The sequence below is a fragment of the Oncorhynchus mykiss genome, chromosome 16 (genome assembly GCF_013265735.2).
Source record: "Oncorhynchus mykiss isolate Arlee chromosome 16, USDA_OmykA_1.1, whole genome shotgun sequence".
Taxonomy (NCBI): Eukaryota; Metazoa; Chordata; class Actinopteri; order Salmoniformes; family Salmonidae; genus Oncorhynchus; species Oncorhynchus mykiss.
Window position 1 is genome coordinate 41,903,119 of NC_048580.1, and position 22,332 is coordinate 41,925,450.

Sequence of the window (22,332 nt, forward strand, 5' to 3'; positions counted from 1 at the left end):
AGCAGCCTCTGGTAAGACACGGGGTGAACAACAGCTGGTGTACGATATCTAAGGAAGTCTCAAGGTTTTGCTCACCTGAGGTAGAGTATCTCATGATAAGTGATAGGTCACACAATCTACCTAGAGTTGTCATCTGTATTTTTCATAGCTGTTTACATACCACAGGCCGATGCTGGCACTAAAACCGCACTCAATGAGCTGTATAAGGCCATAAGCAAACACGAAAACGCTCATCCAGAGGCGGCGCACCTAGTAGCCGGGGACTTTAATGCAGGGAAACTTAAATCAGTTTTACCTCATTTCTATCAGCATGTTAAATGTGCAACTAGAGGGGAAAACAACTCTAGACCACCTTTACTCCACACACAGAGACACGTACAAAGCTCTACCTCGCCCTCCGTTTGGCAAATCTGAACATAATTCTATTCTCCTGATTCCTGCTTACAAGCAAAAATTAAAGCAGGAAGCACCAGTGACTCGGTCTATAAAAAAGTGGTGAGATGAAGCAGATGCTAAACTACTGGACTGTTTTGCTATCACAGACTGGAATATGTTCCGGGATTCTTCTGATGGCATTGAGGAGTACACCACATCAGTCACTGGCTTTATCAATAAGCGCATTGAGCACGTTGTCTACGTACATACCTCAACCAGAAGCCAGGCAACATTTGCACTGAGCTAAAGAGTAGAGCTGCCACTTTCAAGGAGCAGGACTCTAACCTGGAAGCTTATAAGAAATCCCGCTATTCCCTCCGACGAACCATCAAACAGGCAAAGCGTCAATACAGGACTAAGATTGAATCGTACTACACCGGACGCTCGTCGGTTGTGGCGGGGCTTGCAAACTATTACAGAATACAAAGGGAAGCACACTCGAGAGCTGTGCAGTGACATGAGCCTACCGGACAAAATAAATAGCTTCTATGCTCGCTTCGAGGCAAGTAACACTGAAACATGCATGAGAGCATCAGCTGTTCCGGATGACTGTGTGATCACACTCTCCGCAGCCGATGTGAATAAGACCTTTAAACAGGTCAACCTTCACAAGGCCGCAAGGCCAGACGGATTACCAGGACGTGTACTCCGAGCATGCGCTGACCAACTGGCAAGTGTCTTCACTGACTTTTTCAACCTCTCCCTAAGTCTGTAATAACAACATGTTTCAAGCAGACCACCATAGTCAGTGTCCCCAAAAACACTAAGGTAACCTGCCTAAATGACTACCGACCCGTAGCACTCACGTCTGTAGCCATGAAATACTTTGAAAGGCTGGTCATGGCTCACATCAACACCATCATCCCAGAAACTCTAGACCCACTCCAATTTGCATACCGCACCAACAGATCCACAGATGATGCAATTTCTATTATAATCCACACTGCCCTTTCACACCTGGACAAAAGGAACACCTATGTGAGAATGCTGTTTATTGACTACAGCTTGGCATTCAACACCATAGTGCCCTCAAAGCTCATCACTAAGCTAAGGACCCTGGAACTAAACACCTCCCACTGCAACTGGATGCTAGACTTCCTGAAGGGCCGCCCCCAGGTGGTAAGGGCAGGTAACAACACATCCACCATGCTGATCCTCAACACGTGGGCTTCTCAGGGGTGCGTGCTCAGTCCCCTCCTGTACTCCCTGTTCACTCATGACTGCATAGCCAGGCATGACTCCAACACCATCATTAAGTTTTCGATGACACAACAGTGGTAGGCCTGATCACCGACAACGATGAGACAGCCTATAGGGAGGAGGTCAGAGACCTGACCGTGTGGTGCAAGGACAACAACCTCTCCATCAACATGATCAAAGCAAAGGAGATGATTGGGGACTACAGGAAAAGGAGGACCGCTTCCTGCCATCCAGGACCTCTATACCAGGCGGTGTCAGAGGAAGGCCCTAAAAATGGTGAAAGACTCCAGCCACCCTAGTCACAGACTGTTCTCTCTGCTGCTGCAAAGCAAGTGGTACCGGAGCGCCAAGTCTAGGTCCAAGAGGCTTCTAAACAGCTTCTACCCACAAGCCATAAGACCCCTGAACAGCTAATCAAATGGCTACACAGACTATTTGCATTGCCACCCCCCCCCCCCCCCTCTTCTACACTGCTGCTACTCTCAGTTATTATCTATGCATAGTCACTTTAATAACTCTACCTACATGTGCATATTACTTCAATTACCTCAACACAGGTGCCCCCGCACATTGACTCTGTACCGGTACCCCCAGTATATAGCCCCGCTATTGTTATTTACTGCTGCTCTTTAATTTTGTATTATTATTATCTCATAATTGTTTTTGTGTGTGTGTGTGGGGGGGGTTCTTAAAACTATTGTTTGTTAAGAGCTTGCAAGTAAGCATTTCACTGTAAGGTCTACACCTGTTGTATTCGACGCAGCTCATCACATAACAGAAGGAGTGGAAATGGCGTCAAAAGACCATAGAAATAGAAAGACAAGAATGCAATTCTGACTATTTCTATGGATGGAACCACGAGACAAGAGACAAGATAATGATGTGTCTGGATCTAGATCTACATTCCTCTCACTGTAACGATGCAGCCAGGGCCAACAGGAGGGGAAATCATTGTCATCAGTTCAGTAAGAGGAGAGAAACAGGTCAGTAAGCCTATCAATAATGTAACAGACCGACCGGTGGGTGGGTGGGTGGATGCATGTTGTTAGTGCTCAGTAAAAAGAAAGACGTCCTGCCCTGCTACTCCTGAAACTGTCAGTATGGGAGATGATATACTGTTGTTATCATATTTCCCCCATTACAATACGAATGGTGGCGTGTGCATTTTAGGGTTCATAAAATTAGCCCTGCACTGCCATGTCTAGCAGTATGGGAGAGCGTAAGGATATCGTGTGATCGGAATTGTTCTGTTACAGTATGAATCACACCCCATACACTCATTGGTAGGAAGGATCAGGGCAGGTGGTGAGAGTGGGGGTGGGGCAGAATGTTTACGAGTCACTGAAACTACGCCTCAGATTACCATGAGAGGTTTTCGTGTAGGAATACGGGATAGCAAATATGACCGTTTATGGAGACTTCACATAATAGCCTATGAACTGCATCTCAAGCCAAGCTCCATGTTGAAAAATCCACAAGTGCAGAGTATGTGTGAAAAATCTATTCTGGGGAATTGAACCCATAGCAGGGAATTGCTATGGGTTCAGAATGCTGAGTGTGGGGGGCCGGCCAGTGGTCAAGGAACAGCCAATAATTCAGTGTGTGTGTGTGTGTCTATTTATGTGTGATTCAACTGACCTTACAACCCCAGCTTGTGATATAACCTAATTACCTTGTCTGGTGTACTCTGTGAAATGGCCCCGAGACAATTCTCCCTCACCAAGGAAGGAGCATGAACTTTCTCAGTTGTTTCTCTATCACCATGACATGAGGAATTTCATGGACCTTATAGTAAACTAGTGGTTGCTGGTGTATTAATCCGTGCTTGATTTAGGCAGAAGCTCACCAGAGTTGAGTACCAGGACCTTACATTTTCTACTTCTTGAACTCCTGTTCCTCTTATAGAATATTCATTCAAAAGTATTGTGGAGCGCCTGCACCTAAATATAAACAGTACCGGTACCTATTTCAGTCCAAGTCAATCGCTGATAGTGTCCTGGTCGAAAAGACTGAGTCCCCAAAGATCAAAAGTTGTTGATAATGTGGAGTGTAGAAACAGGTGAAAGAAAGAATGGTGAAAAAGAAAGCGTCCCTGAATTCGAAAGAAAGAAAGAAAGAAAGAAAGAAAGAAAGAAAGAAAGAAAGAAAGAAAGAAAGAAAGAAAGAAAGAAAGAAAGAAAGAAAGAAAGAAAGAAAGAGATGCTCAGGCGTCATCATGTATATTTCCCGGGAGTGTAGTGCATGTGGCACTGTGACTGCACACGTCACTAGGCGAGATCGCACCTTGGACAGCGACAGCGTCGTCTGTCAATACAACAGCCGAACGGAATCTGCCCTCCCCATCCCTAACTACAGGGCTCCAGAGAGGGTGCATCCATATCATACAGAGGAGACAGACTAATGACCGTAGAGAAGAACATGATAAAAGTATACCAATGTCATGCAGTTTTTCATTCTTGTAGGCTAGTATTCATTCCGGAAGTTGGTGCTGCGTTGGTTCACTATCAAAGTCGACCATTTCGAGGAGGAATCAGGCAGCGCGAGCAAGCAGTAGGCTATCATCATCATCACCATCTGAGAGGCTAGGCTACAATATCAATGGCATTAGGCTACTGCTGTAATTGCCCTCTCGGATGTGTAGACATCTCCATCGGTCTGTAAATTAGAAGATTGCAGCAACTGTTGTTTTGAATTCTGGTCTGTTATTCTCAAATTTCGGTGCACCATATTTTCAACGCAAAGATTGAAGACACCGAAGAGAAATGCTGATGGCTATCGAATGAAGGTGGGATGTATCGCTGTTTTGAGTGGATATATTTACAGATATATTTAACATGCAAATTCACTGGATTGCAAATTGGATCCACTCTGTGTGGACGTCGGGTGGAATGAGGTGGACCATTCTTGATGGATCAATCCAAAACATTACAGAGGTGGAATAGGAAAAAAAACATGATCTGATGGCTGGGATGCTACTAAGGATCATTAAAAACACGATATAATCACACGTCTTACATCTAACTTTCATTATATCGTCTGTCCGCACCCTTTTGGATTATGCTTCTTGACAACAGTCCCAGATATGACTGTGGGGTTGGTCATGGAATGTTTATTTTTATTTTTTACATCTCGTTCTATTTTATGTCTCTCCGTTGTTCACTCTTCCACTAGTCCACGCTGGCATGTCTTCTGCTTTGTGTAGCAAACATATATATTTTTTGCTGCAAACCCCTAATGCAAGGTATTTGATGATGTGTATAATTTAGATCGATAGTGCAGGCAATGGACGATATAGGCCTATCACGTATTTGTGGTGGTAGGGGTGGAGGAAGAATCTAGCTTGACAGCATTCGCAGAGTTGTTTTCGTAATGAATATTGAGAGAGTGTATCGAGCTTCTCAAGAGGGAAATTTCTCATCTGCATTGTCTTAGACACACATGCCATCAGACAACAACCAAGACGTGGTCATTTATTTCTTACCATTTGACAGAACATTTACAATAGGGTGAGCCTACAAGTTTTGTAAGCTCATCAGTGATACTATTCAGAAAATGTTTAGGTAAAATCCCCTAAATAATAGCATATGCAGCACAATAATTGGCTAAAGATAATAGGTGTATAATAATAATAATTATAACCCTTCTCCTAAATCAAAGGTATATTTAATTTTTTCTTGAGACCACCTTATTTTTAAATTGGTTTCATTCCCTTCTGAATAATTAATGTAGCCAAACATGTTCAAATATAGGATCCGCATGTTTTTCAACGAACTGAAAGTACTGGTTTTTATGCGAGACGATTCGAGACAGCCTGAACGAGCCGAAGCAGAGAGACGGTCCAGCATGCGGGGTCTTGGGATGGGCGGCTGCGGCTGGCCTCCCTTTGTGGACTGCTCCTCCCGGGATGACGAGGAGGAGTATTACGGGACGGATCCTCGGCCTCGGAGCCTGGGCTTTGAGGAGAAGGACCCCAAACTGCAAGTGGGCCTGGATGCCGTGTCGCTCACCAGCACTGCAAGCAGCCTGCGCTGTCGTATCTGCTTTCAGGGTCCGGAGCAGGTACTGTCCCAGATAGATGCATACGCCTTCGTTGTCCCGCTTTTCGCGCCACAACACAAAACTGCTCAATTTGACCATTAGGCAATAGCCCTACGCTGTCCATGGTTCTGAATGTTAGTACGCGTGTAGGCCTATAGTAAACCTATATTGCTACACTTTGACCTGTTTCGATTTGGTGTGTTCTGTGACATTGACAAATTGATTTGGTTGAGAAAATACGACAAATACAATTGTTATTTTAGTACTATATAGCCTATAACAATGTTGATTATAGCTTGACTGATGTCATGGTCCACTTGTGCACGTGAATAATAATTGGCCTGGTAATGAACTGGTAACGAATGTCAGAAGAGCAGAAACAGACTGGAACCCAGGCTACGTCTTTGGGCCTCTAAGCCAATGAATGTATAGGGATGCAGAACAATGAACGGAGCTTTGGTCCTCAGCCAAAATTTGACACAACAGATGTGCAGAACCTGTACAGCCTGGCTGAGCTCGTTAACCATGGCCTTGAGATAATGAGATATGGTGTAAGTGCCACTGGAGCACAGATGGAAATCACTACTTAATGACTTTGTGAGATTTTATGTTTGTCATAGCATTATTACAGTATACAGTAGGTGCTACTTCATAGCATCTGTAATCTCATTGGGAGCTATGCAGAATTGAAAAACTATAAAAAGGAACAGGCAGGTGTTTCACACCTGTAATATAACCGTAAGAAATGTTGATCAGTTACCTGGTTCTGACCAGTTGTTCCACATGGTTTGGATCTCAGGCTAATTGGCTGGGCCTTAAGTGAATAGACTATGAGGCAAAGGCAAACACACATTCAGAATACATTTTAAGAATGATTTAAAAGCAGCATCAATCTTCTTTAGATTGACATGATATGAACTTATCTTTCAGCACTACTTCCTGTACCACTTCAACTTCATGATTACTTAGAAGATGAGCTATTATCGTAGACCCAGCCACTTTGTCATTTAATTGTTATTTCATTATTCAAGTGGGTCACAACAGGGGACAGTCATGTCCCTGTCAGTTGAGCAATTACTTCTACAAATATAATAACCTTGCTCTGTGGGACGCATGAAATATGATTCATAATTAAACTTCCTGTCAGAGCCGTCAGAAGGAGAACTCCATGGTATTGCAATGGCATGTGCACCCATAGAAATATAATATCTAGAACGGGAATTCCCATTCAAGTCAAGGTGGGTGGTCTGGGGTCTTAGGAGATTTTATACTAATAATAATATATGCCATTTAACAGACACCTTTATCCAATGCGACTTACATTTTCCCATCCTAGTGATTGTATTTCTGTGGGCTCCATCACCAACCTTTCCACTTGACATGGTCTAGCTTCAGAATAGGCTGTGCCATAGCCTCATATTTGGAATGTTAGCCACATATGAGGCTCTGGGCAGTGCCAGGCAGCATTTGCTTCAGACAGGATGGGTGCCTGGATGGATGGATGGGTGGGTGGGTTGGTGTGTGGGTGTATGGGTGTGTGTGTGGGTGGATGGGTGTGTGGGTGGGTGGATGGGTGTGTGGGTGGGTGTGTGGGTGGATGGTTGTGTGGGTGGGTGTGTGGGTGGATGGGTGTGTGTGTGGGTGGATGGGTGTGTGGGTGGGTGGATGGGTGTGTGGGTGGGTGGGTGGGTGGACACACTATTACTTTTACCTGGCTTGACATTTTGCTGTACAACAAATGTTTAAGTTTTTATTCAGTTCCTTATATGCTGCTGATATATATACTTCCTCATATACTGTTGACCAGTTTATGACTGATGGGACATGTGGCTCCTCTCCCCCACTCAAATCGGTATGTTGTTAGTCAATGAAAGTATCTTATAATAACAAGGTTTAAACAAGCAAACCTGGGGAAAATAAATGTAAAAAACAGGAAAAGATTATGAAGTGTCATTGTAAAGCCCCTGTCAAAAAAACATGCAACTGGTTATTTAGGGAGAAATACACATGGGTTAAATGAGTCACTCTCTACCAACTGAACCAAAATGAAAAAAAAAATTCCCCATTTGTGCTTAAAAATCATTTGGGATCAAATTATTTCTGGAGCGAGGGTAGTTTCTAATATGGCACTATTAAATACAATTTTAAATATGGATGGATAACTTTAGATTTTGGTTGTGGTTTGATCTTGTTCATTGCTACCAGATGTATTTGCAGTTTAACTTGATATGAAAAGTAGAAGGTAATACTAGTCTTCTATCTGCGTGCTCTTAAGAGTAAATTGGTAAATGTGTACACATGACTCATGCCAAACTTATTCAAAACATCTCAACATACTCCCTTTCCTTCACGAGTCCTCATGGACTATGTCCCGATTCTCCACCCTTCTGAAGTGTGCACTTGCACATTCCCGTCATGGATTTCACAATCTACTTAAGTGGGGATGATCTAATTAGATGGGGTATTTGCTGTATGGACTGCAAGCAATGAATAGGAAACTGCATTCAGGGGAATTACTAGGCTACTTTTTTTTAACTTCAGCCTATTTAGATGTGTATAATTAGACACATACATAACTGTAAAAAATATATATATAAAACAATCTACAATGCTCAACATTCTCTCTATTCCTCAAGAGTCAACCTGATGAAAGTTCTTCTTATCCCATCCTACCCATCCAGATGAGAAGGGCAATGTTTGCTGTAGGTACTGCAGTAGGGCCTGTATTGATTGAGTTCACTGAGAGTCTGTCTCTGCGCTGAAATGGCAACCTATTCCCTATATAGTGTACTACTTTTGACATAGTGCAACATGAAGGGAATAGGCTGCCATTTGGGACCCGTTTTGTGTGAACAGTAGGGGTTGAATGGCTCACCTCCCGTTCACCTGCCTGCCCTTCAAATCTCTGTGCACCCCTGCCGATGTTGCCGGGCCCTAATTGGCTCGTTCTGGCCAATAGGCCAGCATCAAGCTGGGCACATGCATTGATCTACTAATTATTCCTAGGCATGCATCATTTTAGCATTGAGTAATATACTACCCTCGACATTTAGCTACAGTACTGATGTTTTCACCACTTTTGATTTTCCATTTACTAAGGTGGAAATTGTGGAAGAGGAGGAAGATACTCTAATTAATAATGAATAGGTCATTCATAGTTGCTTTCTGACTGTTTCAAACTCTAAAATATGTGGGAGGATTGTGATATTGTGTTAAGGTGCCCCACAACCTGTGTGGGTCCACCCATTGTATTTTTACTGAGTGTGCCAGACAGACATACACAAAAGTGAGACATTGAGGGCTATCCATTATCCAGTATCGTTTCTTATTACAAAATATTTCCAATTCAGAAATAACCCATGGTGTGTTATGCCACATCAGACTCACATCACAGAACATTGGCTTGAATGAGAATGTTTATTCTAGTCATTCTAATTCTATGGTTGGACCCCTCTCTCTCCTGCAGGGAGAGCTGCTGAGCCCATGTCGCTGTAAGGGTTCTGTGCGCTGCACCCACCAGCCCTGCCTCATCCGCTGGATCAGCGAGAGAGGCTCCTGGAGCTGTGAGCTTTGCTACTTCAAGTACCATGTCCTGGCCATCAGCACCAAGAACCCACTGCAGGTATGTCTCGTCACTCCGCCCAACCCCTCATTCTCGAGGACTTACGCTCTGGCCAGAATCAGACCCTAGCCAATTGGTACTTCATGCAGTACAATACAACAGTAGCTCCACTTTTGTGATTGTCCTCATATTGCTTATACCTATCCAATCCTTTCTGATTTACAGAAGTGTCTAGGGAGTAGGGGGTCTGTCTCATCCACTCCAGTCGTGTGTGCATTGTGCACCTGGTCTACTCTCATCCTCCAAAATCAATGACGGTTTTTCTAGTGGCCACAGTGCACAGATCTTATCTCACAGGCAGTTTTCTGCTGATGCATCAACTTCAAACCACGCACAATACCCCTATCAGAGTATTACACAGTGCTCTGCTCTGGTGCACTAGTCTAGGCGTTACAGTTACTCTGCTAGAACAAGTCTTGGGCACTCGCAAGGAGGAAAGTGTGAAAACTGGACCTGTGCTGACACTTTTTCCTGTTGCCTCACTAAATCTGTGCCTGAAATGACATCCTATTCATTTGACTGTTTCCCCTTTCTTATTGTCCCTTTCTTGGCCCTCGTGTCCGTTCTGTTCAGTGGCAGGCCATCTCCCTGACGGTGATCGAGAAGGTCCAGATCGCTGCCATCATCCTGGGCTCCCTGTTCCTCATCGCCAGCATCTCCTGGCTCGTCTGGTCGTCCCTCAGCCCCTCGGCCAAGTGGCAGCGCCAGGACCTGCTCTTCCAGATCTGCTACGGCATGTACGGCTTCATGGACATCGTGTGCATCGGTGAGGAGGAGGAATCACAGAAGACACACACACACACATACATTAACATACACACACACACACACACACACACTGTGAAGCTTTGTAGAGTCTACCTGGTGAAAATGGTGCATTGCCAGACTCAAAACAGATGGCGCTGCTTACGTGTCTGCACTGTGTGGTTATACCAAATGTCTGTAATTTGTTAGCACTAGAGTAAGGTGCTTTGTATGACAGATTTGTACCTATTACCTACTCCCAAGTATTTCATGCCTTAAAAATAATTGAACGCCTTGCATCTTTCTATCTCTGTAAAATCATCTCTCTCTTCCCAGGGCTTATAATCCACGAGGGCTCATCAGTATACCGAATATTCAAGCGATGGCAGGCTGTCAATCAACAATGGAAAGTATTGAACTATATAAAAGCCAATGACTTGGGGGACCCGTTGAGTAGCAGTAAGGGTGGGGGTCGGGGCTCACGGAGTAACCCCCATGGCTTGGGTAGTGGCGGCAGCAGGAGACAGAGTCGGAGGTTCAGGACTATTCTGGACCACCACTGTGGCTACACCATCCTTCATATTCTGAGCCAGCTACGGCCACACAACCCACGTATCGGCTCCTCGGCCAACCGGGAGGTGGTGATGAGGGTGACAACGGTATGAAACTGAGCGTGGAAGGGGTGGAATGAAGGAATAAAGCAGGGTATTGTTTTTTTTCGGGGGGGGGGGGGGGGGGGGGGGGGTCTGGTCAGTTCTTTCAAGATTTTGACAACTCCATTGAGGAACTCGATTTCAGTACCCAGCCCAAGGAAGGATACGTACAGACAAGACAATGTCTGGACCTGCAGCCAAGGTACTATGATATTGTAACAACCCTTGCCTTGGTAGGCTCATTACGATCCCTGCCCAGTAGGTTAATCCTACTGGAGCAGTTATTATGAGTTTGTCTATGGGCTGGGAGACCTGGGTTCGAGACAATGTGTTGGATGTTTGGAAACGTCCTGAAACAGCAACAGACCGCACATATGAGGATCTTTACAGGAGTTTGTTTAAAAAAAGCGATGCACATGATTTGTAATAATCGAATGGTTATTGTAAACTATGGAAAACATGCAAACTATCCAACATGCTTTATAACAACCCAATCCAAGGATATTTTTCAGTCCGATTTCAGGATGCACAAGGAAATACATGTATTTTATTTTTTTCTGGTATGGTTTCTTTTTTTTGTCATTTTGATATTTATACGGGGTGTATGATTTAAGGAGATACCTGAAACTCCTTATGGCACGCCAAGCATTTTCAAACAACTCTAAATAATAATAATAATAATAATAATAATAATAGTTCCGCAGTTCTGAAATATTGCTGTAGCTAATGATGATTAAGCTACAGACTGGAGAACAAAGAATACTACATCATATTACATCATACATCAAAGCCATCATATGAAAACCGACGTTCATTACTGCAAACAATACAGGGATCAAGGGATCATCTACAAAAGGAGAACAATGCATTTATTAAGATGACTCCTAGTCCTATCTTCTCTGCAATAAAGACATCTGTACATTTCACAGTGAATTTTGCATGGGTATATCATTTTTTTAATGCCGCATAATTACCACATAACATTTAAGCACTTCTACAAATTTGCTCTATTCAGAAAGGTGCTTGTCAAAAGAAACACTTTTTATTCAGCTGGTTTTAATTGCACCAAACCGTTTTTTAAAAATCTGACTGATGGCAGTGTTATTTCAGCTATAACAGAGATGACCGACTTGCTGCTGTGTGCTGATGATTCAGATTTGATAACAAGCAAACAAACCATTGGATTAAAGATGGAGATCTGAGGATCCCTTATTATTCACTGTCTCACTCCTGTGTCTTTGTTTTTTCTTTTTACACACTTGTGCAGTAAAAATGGTTTGCTGATTAGTTCATTGTGATTACTAGGCCTTCAAGAGAGATCTGGTTTTACATTCAAATTGCGATACGTTTCGCTTTCATTGTTGATGAACACAATCACATAAGGTGGACATTTATGGACTTTGGAAGTTTGTCCTGTCTGTGTCAAAGGCCTGTTGTTCTGTACACTCTGCTACATTGTGGAAGGACACCAGGTTGTGTTGTGGCTAATTGTCGCCACCTAGAGAACTAATCACCTTGTCTCTGGATAATGTGTATTACAGAACAGGTGTAATGAATTATGATGCTGTAGATGGCGCCCCAATGCCATACATTATTGACTACCTCAACGGCTCTCGTCCTGGGACAAAGTGATACGTGATATACGTGTTATAAATATTGCACCTTTTTATCAAACGTTGCCCCCTCTCACCTCCAATGGCTCAAACACGAGGAGCCTAGATACTGTATATTGCAATAAGGTGCAACTGCAAACCTACATTACAGCTTAGTCCATTCAATTCAGAGATGGACGAACGGCTCTATTTGAACGGATCTTTTTGGTGAACTTCGGGAATTTGGCTCCCTTATTTGCATACTGCTACCAAATATGGTTTAGAAACTCTGCTGCTACTACTACTACTACTACTACTGCTTTTCGAGCTCCAGACAACGATTATCTGTAGATATGGTAGAAAACGTTATCTGAAGATGGTAATTCCTCACTGCAGGAACAATTGGTCGTGAGGAGAGACTCATTCTGTACGCTACAGTTCCCCAGTGTGTACAAAAATATAAATAATTACAGGCGATCTAATTTCGTCAGGTAAAATGTGTTTGAACTCACATTTCACTGTCTGACATAACGGTAGGCATACTTTTAGGCTGTACATTAGAAATGTGTTCTTTTTCGTGGTCTTTATTTGACTGTTCTCAAGGTAATTTACTCAAATTCGTATATGCAGATTTTAATCATGGACCATCTATACCCGGGTTGCATCCAGTTAATCAGACCAACATCACATGCGCACTAGCACTCAGTGTGCACAGGAAGCAGCTATGAAGATGTCATCCAAAAACATGGTAGACATTGGATGAATATAGAATGTTAATATCTTCCACTGTGAGTGATGGGGAAAAACTCGGCCTCATTCAATGGATGTTTTGTGCACAAACGTGATGACTAATGTGTCTTATTAGGAATGTTCAAATCTGACTTCTCTATGTCGCCGTCTATAGAAATGTTATTTCTGGGCCGCAGTACCAATGCAAAACTGTAGGAGCAGTCGAAACCGTGCTTCAACACCGGAACCCTGGCCCCTTGATTTTGCCCAGTGCTAACCTGCACACCTGACCGAGATTATATTCGGTTACAATTTTGTATCAGACAATTAAAATCGTTGAAATAGTTGATTTGACAGAGGCTTTAACATAAATCCAACGGCACGTTTTGACAATCAAAACAACTTGTTCAAGTGTGTTTGACTGACTGTCTGTGTAGAGTGCCAACTCCACGTAAATGACGCAGATCGTGGCAAGGGTTCGAATGTCACATTCACACCCCCCACCCCTTTGAAATGTTGAATTATATTTGTGTTAGTGTGTTGAGAAGTGCAGCCAACATGTTGTAAATTAAGATTACGAATACATTTAATGAGGTGCTTTTTGTTGGGAGTCCCTCATGCAAACCGACACATAGGTTACTGGCACTGCTACATAAATCATCGTTGTTACTATAGGCGACGTTACATAAATGTGTAAGCTACACTTACATGTACAACCTTTTATCTGTATTATTATAATCATCCACTTCGTCGCATATGCGTTGCTTCAATCGAGCGTCGTGTCCCTGCAGTGAACAGTGTTATCCTTAACAAAAAAATCTTGACGCAATGGTGGCTCGAACCCAAAGTTAATGTGCACAGTTTTTTTTAGATGTACGATCAATTTAAATGTTGAATAGACCTCCTTTATCTTTTTTTTTTTCTTCGTAAAAGCACACAGCATCCGCCTTTGTCGGCCTTCCGCATATGCTTTGAAAGGTGGCCTTGCTTACAGCGGTGTTTGTCAAACTATGAAATAACACGTGGAATCCTGTAGTAACCAAAAAAAGTGTAGGTGATATCAGAGATCAGCATGTGGGAGAGGTCAGAGATGACAGACCAGTTTCCTACTAGTAGTTACGAGTTGGAAGGGCATTCAAGTGGATTTTTCCTAGTCATATGGTATGTGGTAAATAGCACATTCCCACTTGGTTAGGAACACAGCATAATGTTTACAAGTGTAACCAATGCGAAATGGCTATCTAGTTAGCGGTGGTGTGCGCTAATAGCGCTTCAATCGGTGACGTCACTTGCTCTGAGACCTTGAAGTAGTGGTTCCCCGCTGTAACGATGCTTCGTGGGTGACTGTTGTTGATGTGTGCAGAGTGTCCCTGGTTCGCGCCCGGGTATGGGTGAGGGGACAGACGTAAAGTTATGCTGTTACATTGGTGCCGTGACCCGGATCACCGGTTGCTGCGGAAAAGGAGGAGGTCAATAGGGGGGTGAGTGTAACCGATGCAAAACTGCACCAATGTAACAGTATAACTTTACTCCGTCCCCTCGCCCATATCCGGGCTCGAACCAGGGACCCTCTGCACACATCAATAACTGACACCCACGAAGCATCGTTACCGATCACTCCACAAAAGCCACGGCCCTTGCAGAGCAAGGGGAACCACTACTTCAAGGTCTCAAAGCGAGTGATGTCACCGATTGAAACGCTATTAGCGCGCACCACCGCTAACTAGATAGCCATTTCACATCGGTTACACAAGTATGGCCCTGGAATGCCCAATAATACTTCATGCCGTATTCACTTCATGTCGGGAACCCGTAAATACCACCTTCCTACTTGGAAAAATGCATGAGAACACCCCTCCAACTCATTATTATGACTAAGAAACTCTGGTATGACTTCTGGACCCAGATCGTTACCACATGCAAACAATACAATATACTGCAAGAAGCCCCTGGAGTGACGCCATGCCTGCTATGATTAGTTGAGATTTCACAACGCAGTGGACCGCTCACATCCCTTGACCCCCCCCCCCCCCCCCCCCCCCCAACCCATGTCACTAAGTCAGTCTGCAGCAATGCACAGAACAATGTGGATATTCGGAACTTCTTCCGAAAGTGGCAAAGCAAACGGAGCAGGTTTAGCAGATTGAGGCAGCATTGAATGAGGTGGAGAGGGCAGAACAGCCAGAAAGTCAAAGTGCAGCAAAAGAGTTAGCTACCACTAACCCTGCACAAACCTGTGGCTAACTAGTTAGTCTCCCTCAGCATAAGGGTTGGCCAATACTAATAGACCCAAGAATAACAAAGCACCCTTTACTTGCTCAAACAGCTGACCAATCAGCCTGTTACCAATCCAAAATTGTGTTTGACCAGATGCAATGCTATTTCACAGTAATCAAATTACTTAAAACATTTTTTTGCTTTGGTACTATTTTCGCAAGTTTGTGTTAAAATTTCACAACTCTTAGTACAAAATTCAAAACAGATCACCAAAAAGGCTTTTTTTTCTTCAAAACTTTAAGCACCTTTTGAATTGTCTAAGTACAACACACAATCAAACAGTAACTTTTTCACCAAACCTATTCAGTGTTTCATCTAAAAATACATTTCTTATTAAGTCATTGCCTGTCACAATGCAATGCTCACAATTCTGTTCACATGATTCTCTTCTCATTTGTTTAAATACATTTGACCATCACTTAATCCAACCACTTAATGGTTAATAACTTAACCTTTTGGTAAACCTACAGATGTTAAACTGATCGGTCTACTATATATGGATTTTGAGAACTACAGAAATAAAACGTGTGTTTGTAAAGTTGAAACATGTATGATACATGTTAACCATACATAATGACATTATTGCTAATTGATTTCACATAGTGGTAACCACAATTAGTCACTATAAAATGGTGTGTGTGTGAACACTTGCAATTTCTTTCAACATTGAGCAGGATAGACGGCGAGTGAGAGGAAGAAATCAAAGACCTTGTGGACAAGGGCCCTGTCAGAGAGGTGGGCATGGGCCCCGTCAGAGAAATGGGCCCCATCAGAGGTCAAAGAGGTGGGCATGGGCCCCATCAAAGAGATCAAAGAGGTGGGCATGGGCCCCATCAAAGAGGTGGACATCAGAGAGAGGGACGCAGACTGCAGGGAACTGTTGTGTCTAAGGAAGTCTGGGCCATCGTCGTTGACCATGTGGTAAACTGAGGCCTTACCATGGCAGAGGCTGCCAGATTACTTCACCACAATCTGAAACGATCAACTGTCAATTCGATCATGAGAACATTTCGGCAAGAAAACTGGTAATTATGAGGATTCTGTGTTATGCACTATAGCACGTTACCATATATGTGATTGAATATTATCTGCTGTTGGCTTGTGTGGATGTATGTAGGTGTTATGCAACATAGCTGACTTGAAACATTGTTAACAGTTTCAGGGCCATGGGCCTTTCTCATGATGGAAAAATACAGAATAACATAAAAACAGACACATACAGAACGTAGTGTAGCAAACCACATACTGTTTTTGTTAGAACTCAAACTTAACAATAACAGAAACCAGATATGTGATAACGGTATCTAGGGAATGAGCGCATAGATACTCGACACAGCAAGTTACATCTATCAACTGGAGTGCCCGGGGGCTGGTACCAGCTCGTACCAGCTCAACAATAGGCTGGGTGAGTTTAAACCACGCCCAGTCTCTACTCTGACAGGCCGGCTCGGAAGCAGGAACTACTACTGTCATCAGGGTATATTATAATATCTTTGTCAGGAACAAGTCAGTTCTCTGTTTGCCCTGCGAGGTGGGACAGAGAGCCCGTATATACGAAAATTGCATTTACCACTTATTGCTTAGCTAATAAAAAATACATAGTATACAATCGGTGACTCATTGTCATATTTATCCTGATACCAGATTCGAATTGACGCAAATCTAACATAAGTCTGCAGGATATGCACTATGCTTTACCATTACATTTACAGTAAATTACATATGGTAATGCATGTAAATTCACAACACATTTTACAATATTCATACATTATGATCTATTGAAAGTATACTCTGTTCTACACTCAGAATTGATAGAAGACCCCATGGTGGTGGCCATGTGCCGACCGACCAGCAGTGGTGGAAATGGTGAGGGCCAGGAATAACATTTGTCTGTCCGAAATAAAGCAGGCCATTGAGGAGAACGATGACACCTTTGCCAATGTGGCATCCACCAGCCTACCAACAATCACCTGCCTTTTGAAGAGGCACCAGGTATCTATGAAACACATTTACTTGGTGGGGGAAACATCTCCATGTGCACCGCTATTTCTGAAGACGGTGTGGTAGGACGTAGGGCATTACTTGGATCCTGCAACGCTGCACACCTCATTGTGTTTCTCAATGAAATTGAGCAAGCCTGTCAAAGGTGACGGGGTCACCTATGTCATCGTGTGGTCCCATCCCCGATTCGTGACCCTATACCTGCTCCGATACTCTCCTTTCAGCATGGAGATGGAAGGTGTACGATCGCCATCCTCATGAGTGTGCCACCTTCCTTATGGCCATGGATGAGGCATGCGATGACTTCAATGAAGATTAGATTTGCCATGCCAAAAGGTTTGATTTCATCACTACTTGTATTTGTGAGAAGTATTGACATGTTGAATGCACCGAGCTGTCTGTTTAAACTACTAAGACACAGCTCAGATTTTAATTTAGATTTTTTTTATTTCACCTTTATTTAACCAGGTAGGCCAGTTGAAAACAAGTTCTAATTTACAACTGCGACCTGGCCAAGATAAAGCAAAGCAGTGCGACAAAAACAACACAGTTACACATAAACAAATGTACAGTCAATAACACAATAGAAATAAATAGAAAAATCTATGTACAGTGTGTGCAAATGTAGAAGAGTAGGGAATAAGGCAATAAATAGGCAAAATAATTACAATTTAGTATTAACACTGGAGTGATAGATGTGCAGATGATGATGTGCAAGTAGATACTGGGCTGCAAAAGAGCAAGAGGGTAAGTAATAATATGGGGATGAGGTAGTCGGGTGTACTATTTACAGATCGGGTGTACTATTTACAGATTGGCTGTGTACAGGTACAGTGATCTGTAATCTTCTCTGACAGCTGATGCTTAAAGTTAGAGAGGGAGATATAAGACTCCAGCTTGAGTGATTTTTGCAATTCGCTCCAGTCATTGGCAGCAGAGAACTGTAAGGAAAGGCGTACCCATGATACTAATGCATACCCCACAAGACATGCCCCCAGAGATCTCTTCATAGTCCCGAAGTCCAGAACAGATTATGGGAGGCGCACAGTACTACATAGAGCTAGGACTACATGGAACTCTATTCCATATCAAGTAACTCATGCAAGCAGAGAAATCAGATTTTAAAAAACAGATACAAATACACATTATGGAACAGCAGGGACTGTGAAGAGACAGGCACAGACACACACACGATAACATACGCACTATACACACACGTATACATAGATTTTTTGTTGTAGATATGTGGTAGTAGAGTAGTGGCCTGAGGGTACACACTTAATGCGTTGTAAAATCTTTTTTGTTGTATTGTGTATAACTGCCTTAATTTTTCTAGACCCAAGGAAGAGTAATGGGGATTCATAATAAATACAAAATAGGCTAGCGTAAGCGCTCAGCATCCTTACGCTATTGGGTGTCAGTCAGAGTTATTTAACAGTACTTTTAGTAAATGGGCAAGCTAAGGATGTTGATTTAAATCATAATATTAGGAAAAGTGTTTATTTCCAGCGAGTGTATTTGATGGGTTTCGTTTCTGTAAATAGATGGTTGGCTAGCCAGCTGAGACCGAAAAGTTGAGAGAATGTTTTTCTGACTGAAGCACATATCTTCTGACAGTGACACAGTGCCCCCCTGTGGACTGAAGCTGAACTTTACTACATTATATTAAACCCTGTTTAAATTAGCAATGTTGAGGTGGTAGAACTGACTGATATTCTATGTAACTATTTGTAAAAAACTGCCCATTCTGAAATTGGAGAAACAATTTAATTGTAGCTATGTAGATTTTTATCTGTCATGTTTGGAGTTGTGTTGCGCTGTTATGCGGACACTTGCATTTTTCTTTACAGTTGAGTTGCCATGGTCGTGTCCGTATACAGTAACTTTAAAGAGCAACTGCCCTTAAAAACCAACTTCTCATTTAGAAAACAGCCTATGTGGGATCAATATGAGTCAGAAACATTTATTCTACTGTCAAAATTGACTACAAAGTTTTGATTGGATAATTTTGGTTGTAAAGTCAGTCTCCTCCAAAACTGAGTTTTGTGACTTATTGTCATGGCTGCATCACAACATAAATTAAGGTTGGGTTTGTTTCAATCTTGCCCACATGCTCACAGCTGGCAACACACAAGTAATCATCAATATGGAGTGCAGGTGCACATGACCCGATTGTAATGCCTGTGGTGGTTAGGGGCTAGTTAGGGACCATGGATAAATTACACAATGCACATGGGACAATATGTTAAAATTCCAATACCTATTAGATGCGAAAAGCAATGAGCAAAGTGATGATGCTGTTTGTATGTGGCTGTTATGAAATCCAACTGTGTGTGCAGGTTATCAGGGGTGTATTCATTCTGCCGATTCTGTTGAAAAACATTCCTTAAAACCCCCTAGAGTCTTTTGACACACCGGTGGGGTAATATAAGTAACATAATAAGAAAATCCCCATCAAAATCCATCAGTTTAAGCTAGAGATATGTTTTTTTTTGTGTGGGCTGCGTCTCAATCCACCCTACTGGACCCTATTGGACTCATCTGAAGTCGGTACCGTCGATGTGTCAACTTCTATTTGTAGCGTCCAAACCGTTTGGGCTAATGTGACCCCACTGTGGAAAGGGGAGATTCTCTGTTTTGCTCTACGACCCCCACAAGTGTCACAGGACTCGTCTGAAGGTAACCGGTACCATTTAAAAAATAATATGGCAATATGGAGGTAGTTTTATGCTTAAAAATTAAATATATAAATTGTATATACAGTACCAGTCAAAGGTTTGGACACACCTACTAATTTTTCTTTATTTTTACTATTTTCTACATTGTAGAATAATTGTGAAGACATCAAAACTATGAAGTAACACATATGGTATCATGTAGTAACCAAAAACAAGTGTTAAACAAACCTAAATATATTTTTGATTTTTGATTTTTTAAAGTAGCCACCTTTTGCCTTGATGACAGTTTTGCACACTCTTGGCATTCTCTCAACCAGGTTCACCTGGAATGCTTTTCCAACAGTCTTGAGGTGTGTTTTGGGTTATTGTCCTGTTGAAAAACAAATTATAGTCCCACTAAGCACAAACCAGATGGAATGGCATGTCACTGCAGAATGCTGTGCTAGTTAAGTGTGCCTTGAATTCTAAATAAATCACAGACACTGTCACCAGCAAAGCAGCATAACATTACCACCTCCATGCTTCACGGTGGGAAATACACATGCGGAGATCATCCATTCACCTACTCTACGTCTCACAAAGACACTGCGGTTGGAACCAAAAATCTCAGATTTGGACCAAAGGACAGATTTCCACCGGTCTAATGTCCATTGCTCGTGTTTCTTGGCCCAAGCAAGTCTCTTCTTATTGGTGTCCTTTAGTAGTGCAGTAATTATACCATGAAGGCCTGATTCTCCTCTGAACAGTTGATGTTGAGATGTGTCTGTTACTTGAACTCTGTGAAGCATTTATTTGGGTTGCAATTTCTTTGGCTGGTAACTCTAATGAACTTATCCTCTGCAGCAGAGGTAATTCTGGGTCTACCTTTCCTGTGGCGGTCCTTATGAGAGCCAGTTTCATCATAGCGCTGGATGGTTTTTGCAACTGCACCTGAATAAACTTTAAAAGTTCTTGACTGACCTTCATGTCTTAAAGTAATGATGGACTGTCGTTTCTCTTTGCTTATTTGAGCTGTTCTTGCCATAATATGGACTTGGTATTTTACCAAATGTGGCTATCTTCTGTATACCACCCCTACCTTGTCACAACACAAAGGATAGGCTCAAACACATTAAGGAAAGAAATTCCACAAATTAACATTTAACAAGGCACACCTGTTAATTGAAATGCATTCCAGGTGACTACCCCATGAAGCTGATTGAGAGAATGCCAAGAGTGTGCAAAGCTGTCATCAAGGCAAAGGGTGACTGCTTTGAATCATCTCAAATATAAAATATATTTTGGTTTGTTTAAGGGCTATTTGACAAAGGAGAGTGATGGAGTGCTGCATCAGATGACTTGGCCTCCACAGTCACCTGACCTCAACCCAATTGAGATGGTTTGGGATGAGTTGGACCGCAGAGTGAAGGAAAAGCAGCCAACAAGTGCTCAGCATATGTGGGAACTCCTTCAAAAAGCATTCCTCATGAAACTGGTTGAGAGAATGCGAAGTGTGCAAAGCTGTCATCAAGGTAAAGGGTGGTGTACGGAGTTTCCTCCTGGTGCAGCTGGCTTCCAAGGTTAAGCAGCCGTTGTGTCAAGAAGCAGTGCGGCTTGGCTGGGTTGTGTTTCAGTAGCGATGGGACAAGATTGTAAGTACAGTCGTGGCCAAAAGTTTTGAGAATGACACATATTAATTTCCACAAAGTTTGCTGCTTCAGTGACTTTAGATATTTTTGTTACTATGGAATACTGAAGTATAATTACAAGCATTACATAAGTGTCAAAGGCTTTTATTGACAATTACATGAAGTTGATGCGAAGAGTCAATATTTGCAGTGTTGACCCTTCTTTTTCCAGACCTCTGCAATCCTCCCTGGCATGCTGTCAATAAACTTCTGGGCCACATCCTGACTGATGCCCATTCTTGCATAATCAATGCTTGGAGTTTGTCCAAATTTGTGGGTTTTTGTTTGTCCACCCGCCTCTTGAGGATCGACCACAAGTTCTCAATAGGATTAAGGTCTGGGGAGTTTCTTGGCTATGGACCGAAAATATCGATGTAGCGCTGATGGTAGCGCTCACCTTGTCTTCTCCGGACAAGCTTTTTTCTGGATGCCCCAAACAATCGGAAAGAGGATTCATCAGAGAAAATGACTTTACCCCAGTCCTCAGCAGTCCAATCGCTGTACCTTTTGCAGAATATCAGTCTGTCCCTGATGTTTTTCCTGGAGAGAAGTGGCTTCTTTGCTGCCCTTCTTGACACCAGGCCATCCTCCAAAAGTCCTCGCCTCACTGTGCGTGCAGATGCACTCACACCTGCCTGCTGCTATTCCTGAGCAAGCTCTGTACTGGTGGTGCCCAGATCCCACAGCTGAATCAAC

The 22,332-nt window shown here is 42.8% G+C and overlaps 1 protein-coding gene across 1 annotated transcript; it reads left to right on the forward strand.

The window, feature by feature from the left end:
- The first annotated feature begins 3,828 nt into the window (after positions 1 to 3,828).
- LOC110492016 (E3 ubiquitin-protein ligase MARCHF9) lies at positions 3,829 to 11,919 on the forward strand. Its single transcript, XM_036946922.1, has 4 exons — positions 3,829 to 5,694; positions 9,140 to 9,295; positions 9,869 to 10,061; positions 10,376 to 11,919. Exons 1-4 carry the CDS (start codon positions 5,371 to 5,373, stop codon positions 10,702 to 10,704), a joined length of 1,002 nt encoding a protein of 333 aa, XP_036802817.1. The 5' UTR covers positions 3,829 to 5,370; the 3' UTR covers positions 10,705 to 11,919.
- Positions 11,920 to 22,332: the final 10,413 nt, after the last annotated feature.